The sequence below is a fragment of the Capsicum annuum genome, chromosome 7 (assembly GCF_002878395.1).
Source record: "Capsicum annuum cultivar UCD-10X-F1 chromosome 7, UCD10Xv1.1, whole genome shotgun sequence".
Lineage (NCBI taxonomy): Eukaryota > Viridiplantae > Streptophyta > Magnoliopsida > Solanales > Solanaceae > Capsicum > Capsicum annuum.
In genome coordinates this window covers 16,179,840-16,185,188 of record NC_061117.1, presented here as the reverse complement: position 1 = coordinate 16,185,188, position 5,349 = coordinate 16,179,840, and the positions used below count along the sequence as shown (strand labels likewise).

General features: G+C 33.2%; 2 protein-coding genes across 2 annotated transcripts; both read right to left on the bottom strand.

Moving 5' to 3' along the window:
- Positions 1–491: 491 nt before the first annotated feature.
- LOC107855073 (defensin-like protein P322) lies at positions 492–1,717 on the bottom strand. The gene is made up of 2 exons (XM_016700062.2): positions 1,569–1,717; positions 492–737 (listed from the first exon to the last, which is right to left on the bottom strand). Exons 1-2 carry the CDS (start codon positions 1,633–1,635, stop codon positions 553–555), a joined length of 252 nt encoding a protein of 83 aa, XP_016555548.1. The 5' UTR covers positions 1,636–1,717; the 3' UTR covers positions 492–552.
- Positions 1,718–3,192: 1,475 nt separating this feature from the next.
- LOC107855074 (defensin Ec-AMP-D1) lies at positions 3,193–4,538 on the bottom strand. Its single transcript, XM_016700063.2, has 2 exons — positions 4,214–4,538; positions 3,193–3,595 (listed from the first exon to the last, which is right to left on the bottom strand). Exons 1-2 carry the CDS (start codon positions 4,275–4,277, stop codon positions 3,423–3,425), a joined length of 237 nt encoding a protein of 78 aa, XP_016555549.1. The 5' UTR covers positions 4,278–4,538; the 3' UTR covers positions 3,193–3,422.
- Positions 4,539–5,349: the final 811 nt, after the last annotated feature.

The window sequence follows — 5,349 nt, the reverse complement described above, 5'->3', positions numbered from 1 at the left end:
GCCATTAGGTTATTTAAGTAGGTTTGGACTAAGGTCGTTGTGCTCCTGCCATCTCTTGGCAAAATAGGCTGATGGGCAAAGCCCCTCCTATTGCAATGGTGTGGGATGTTAAAGTCTATAACTCTACGGCCAACTCGAAGGGGCTGAAATTTGACATAGAGCTTTTTAGTTGTTAAGTTATAGCAGGATTGAGCAACATCCAACAGCTCTCATATCTAGGCGGTGTTTGTAGCTTTCAAGAACTATTACTGCAAAGGGTAAAATGAGAAAAGATTGATTTTGTCTTTGAGCTTCTAAAATGACAAGTATTTTAAGGCATATCTTTTTAGTAAGGATGACAAGTATAGTAATCTACAAATCATGACCTTCAATTAAGTATTTTGGTCCTTTACTCGTAATGTTCATAAATTAATTGTGATTATCAATTGTTTAATCATTTTAACCATTTATGTTTCATAATAATATTTAGAAATAAAAATAGGCACTCTATCTTTATCCAAGAGTACATTAATTCTCTCAAACTTGTTCTTTAGTACATATCATAAATTATACTCATAATTCACATTCTGTAGTGCAAAAACAACGACGATGAAGTCCACGGCAATGGCCACCAGTATATTCTTCGTCTTCGTTCTGACAGGTGGTAGCACAATTCGTACTGCTGAAACATATTCCCTTGAAATTTTCACTCAGTGTATCACAAGTTTTTGCGTCTGCAATTCTCATTGGTCCCATCTCTGTAAAAAAAAAAAAAAAGAAGAAAGTTAGTTACTTATTTGATTCATACTCCCTTCCTCCATTGGCTTTTACTTGTCGTTATTTCACTTTTTAAGGTCATCTTGCATGAATTTTGACCAACATTTTAAGGTATATAAAATCATATTTTAAATTTAAATTTAGAAGGTCAAAAACTATACGAAAAATATTATAAGTTGCACTCTTTCTCATATTAAAATGAAGAAAAAAATATATCTTAAAATATTAATTAAAATCATGCAAGTTAACCTCGAAAAGTGAATAGTGACAAGTAAAAGCGAACGTAGGAAGATGTTACACAAATGGTCGATACAAACTTTAAATTTGATAAGATCACCTATAAATGAAAAAAAAAAGGAGTTAAATGACGTATAACTTCTTTAGATAATAGTAATAGTTCATCATTAATTCTATTTAATGACGTATGAGCAATAGATTATCAAAAGTCCTGTTAGCAACGAGCTATGACAAAGTGTAAATCAAGAAGATAGTAGAAAGTTTTTTAGAATAACAAGATTCAAAAAAATTATCTGCTATTCTTAAATTTTGCGCTTAGTGGAAGATACATAATAGAATTATGTTGGGACAATATTAATTTGTCCATTTTGATTAGGAACCATCGATGAGTACTATGATATATATATGTCGAAAAATTTTTGGTCATTCTTAATCAAAGATATCGATTTAGGCATCGAATAGCTTACCAACACAGTACTAAAAAAGTCAGGCCAATTAATTTCGAATATCGAATATCGAATACTTAAATTTACTTTTATAAAAAAAAAAAATAGATAAGAAAGAAGCAGACAAACCAGTGGCCATTAGAAGCATTGCTAGAAGTAATATAGTAGCAAAGAAACGCATGGAGTAGAGTGCCATTTTTCACAGACAGATATTCTAAAGGAATTTTTAATAATGAAATGGATGAATAAAGGAAGCATGAGGCTCTCTTATATAGATCAATATATTCATTATTATTTAATGAGAATTTTCTAAGCAATTTATTACATTTTGCCTTTTTATTATGTGTATAATCATAAAGTAAATGGAGATGAAATGAAAGTCAATACATGAAGAGGGGGATTGGGCCTTCAAATATATAATAGGGGAAAAGACATGGACCGGCCTTTTTCAAAATAGTTGATGCATGTTTAGGTCATTGAACATTTATGGTCAGTTGGTCCAAATAAATTTCATATTATGGTCATTTCATCATTTGAGTCATTTTGACTCAAGTAATTCAAATGCAGTTCATATATCATATTGATATAATCCATTTATCATATTAATATAGTTCGTAAAAAAAATAGATCAACGAATTTATGGCTAAAAAGTGTCGTCGTTATATGGAATATACATTTTTTATTATGATGTACATAGAAATTATATCAATGTCGCATAATATATATATATATATATATATTGTAATTTTATTGTATGAAATACATATTTGATACAAATCAAATTTGTATCAATATTGTGTAAAACTGTCATCAAATAACCAAAAAATTTGTGTCAATAGTTTCATCCAAGTGTTAGTTATATCATATGGGCCAGATTAGAGAAATTCCAACTACACACAATCAGCAACGTACGACTGAAGTGGGAGAGTTACTGTCGAGAAGAGGATTCCTCATCCACCCCCACTGACCCCATCTCCACATGAAATACAGCTTGTGAAGTGGGAAATGACAAGATTGTGAATAAACCAAACTAAACTTTACTCACTTCACGAGTTTAGGTTCAAGTTTTATGAGCAACTTTTTGGTGGTACATGATTTCCACTCATTTCTTCCTCTCTCTTCTTCTCTTTTTGAGAAGAAATGTGTTATTTTATCTATCACCTAAAGTGTTCGGAAAGAATCGAGTAATGGTTATAATTTTTAAATTCATAACTCAGATTTCATAGTTATAAATATATTACATTGTAGTGATGTCAAATAAGAAATAAGTTACGAAATATGAGAATTATTAAATATATTTCCCCGTGAAAATGCTTTTTTATTCAAGAAAGTGAAAACTTAGACCTATTGAAGTTTACCTCAAAAATTCACTAAAATCAAGATCTTGCTTATATACCTTTCTAGTCTGAGCATCTTCCTCCTTATCATATACCTTTCCACCAATTGTGCTTTTGACACATCTGTCATATATGTATTTATAAGATGCATTTATATTTGTATTAATAAGCAAATTTTGGGATCAGAACTAAATACATTTGCTACTAATTGTAGCTACGTTTTGTAATTAGAAAACATTAGCTACGGCTGTTGATTTCTTTGCCTAGATATTAGTTGTTTATAAAATTTCGCGGAGATTTTACCAATAATTAAGGGATCAAAATTGCCATTACACACCTAACGATTTACCATCCCTTCTTTTAATTAGAAGGAAAAACCACATGTACACACACTTAACCCTCTATACAAAACAAAATTTAGTAGCCTAAACACAAATTTTATTCATAGTATTGCATAAAATAAGAAATACACCACATGAAGAACTACGAGCCTAGTGCACGCACTATCATTGCATACAATTCAAAGATCATAACTAGGTTTAGAAACAAAACTAGCATTACACATCTTTGAACAATCAAAGTGCTCTTTATTCAAAAGTACTTTCTTTCAAACTTCTTCCTCACATATTATGAATTATACTCTTAATTAACATGGCCTAGTGCAGAAGCAGCGGCGGCGAAATCCACGGCAATCACCACCGGAAAATCCTTCGGTCTGACAGACGGAGGCACAATTCGTCTCACTAACACATGCTCCCTTGAAACGATGGCTCTGCGACTCGCAAGTTCTTGCCTCTACAATTCTCATTGGTCCCATCTCTATATATAAAGAAAAATACATCAACATTAGCCACTTATTAGGTTTATATCATACATGTTAGACAAAATATGGATCCAAGATTTAAAGTTTATATATCAATTTTTTAAAAAAAAAAAGGAGTTGACACCGTAAAACTTCTATTGCTAATAGTAACAAAACGTCATTAATTCTGTTTGATGACGTATTAGCAATGAATTATCAAAAGTCTTGTTATGAGTTAACGATCTATGTGTGACCACAAGATTTAAAAGTATTTTTTTTCACTCTTAAATTTATACTTAGTCAAAGATATATAAAAAATGATACAAATGGAGTATTTAAGAAATCGTGCGCCTGCTTAAAAAACATTATATTTACACTCACTACTAATATTATGGTTGGACAATATTGTCCATTTTGATAGGAACAACTTAAAGGAATATGGTGAAATGATCGAAATATTTTCTCTCACTTTTAATTATAGATCTCGATTCAGGCCATGTGAATTATTAGAAATTTCTTAATAAACACGATTTAATCCCTGGAATGGCCTTACAAGCACGACGATGGAAGAGTCAGGCCAGTTAATTTTGAATATCGACTACTCGAAAAAATTAGATAGGGAGAAGAAAACTAACCAGTGGCCATGACAAGCATTGCTAGAAGCAATACAATAGCAAAGAAACGCATGGAGTGTGCCATTAATTTTCACAGACAGAGCTTACAATTATTATTATTTTATTTTATTTTGATATACGTGTGAGGGCTATACGTAGCTTTTTATAATAGATAAAAGTTGCTGAAATGAGTGTCACGTGAACTGTACGTTTGTTGGAATTTTTGGCCACTCAATTCACGTTTTGCTTTATTGTCTCTGTGTATAATTTTCAAATATATACATGAGTCGGTCGAGATGTATGAGAAACAAACTTTTTGATTTTAAGATAATAGAGTTTGTGTAAGCTTTTATCTTCCTACACCTCACTTTGTAGAGCTACTTTAGTTTTAATGTTGTCTGTTATGAATTAATTATTTCACATTAAAAAAATAGAGAAATGCTAAAGAATTTATAAATCAAATGGGTTCTTCCACTTATCAGACTAGTTTTTTGGGTTGGGCTCTTTTGTTTAGTTTATAACATTGGTGCTTTCATTGAGAGTTCCACGCATTAGGCCGTGACTCGAAGTGATGGTCTGCGTGTCAGGAGTGATGGCCTAAACCCAAGAGAGGATGTCAGCCGTGACCAACTGAGCGTAGCCATGACCGACGAGGATCGATCCACGCGTGAAGCCGCGACTTGGAGTGGTGGCCTGTGCACCAGAAGTGGTAGCCTGGGCCTAAGAGGGGTGTCATCTGTGACCAACGAGATCGTCGCTTCTCAAGCGAAGGCGATTGTTATGAACCAATTATCCCACATTGAAAAAATAGAGAAATACTAAGGGATTTATAGGTCAAATGGGATCTTCCACCTATCAGGCTAGTCTTTTGAGTTAAAGGTTGGGCTTTAGCTTTTCTCGACCTCGTTAGTCACGGCTGGCACCCCTCTTAGGTCCAGGCTACCACTCTTGGCGCACAGGTTACCACTTCGAGTCGTGGCTCCACGCGTGGATCGATCTTCGTTGGTCACGGCTACACCTAGTTTATCACAGCTGTCACCTCTTCTTGGGTTAGCATTTCTCTATTTTTTCAATGTGGGACAATTGGTTCATAACAATCGTCTTGGCTTAAGAACCAACGACCTAGTTGGTCACGGCTGACACCGCTCTTAGGTTCA

What these genes read in the sequence shown, in the direction of transcription:
- LOC107855073 (XM_016700062.2), bottom strand. Translation starts at nt 1,635, where the DNA reads ATGGCACTCTACTCCATGCGTTTCTTTGCTACTATATTACTTCTAGCA. An exon ending in AATGCTTCTAATGGCCACTG is followed by an intron (nt 738 to 1,568) that starts GTTTGTCTGCTT and finishes TTTTTTTTACAG; the next exon opens with AGATGGGACCAATGAGAATT.
- LOC107855074 (XM_016700063.2), bottom strand. Translation starts at nt 4,277, where the DNA reads ATGGCACACTCCATGCGTTTCTTTGCTATTGTATTGCTTCTAGCAATG. An exon ending in AATGCTTGTCATGGCCACTG is followed by an intron (nt 3,596 to 4,213) that starts GTTAGTTTTCTT and finishes CTTTATATATAG; the next exon opens with AGATGGGACCAATGAGAATT.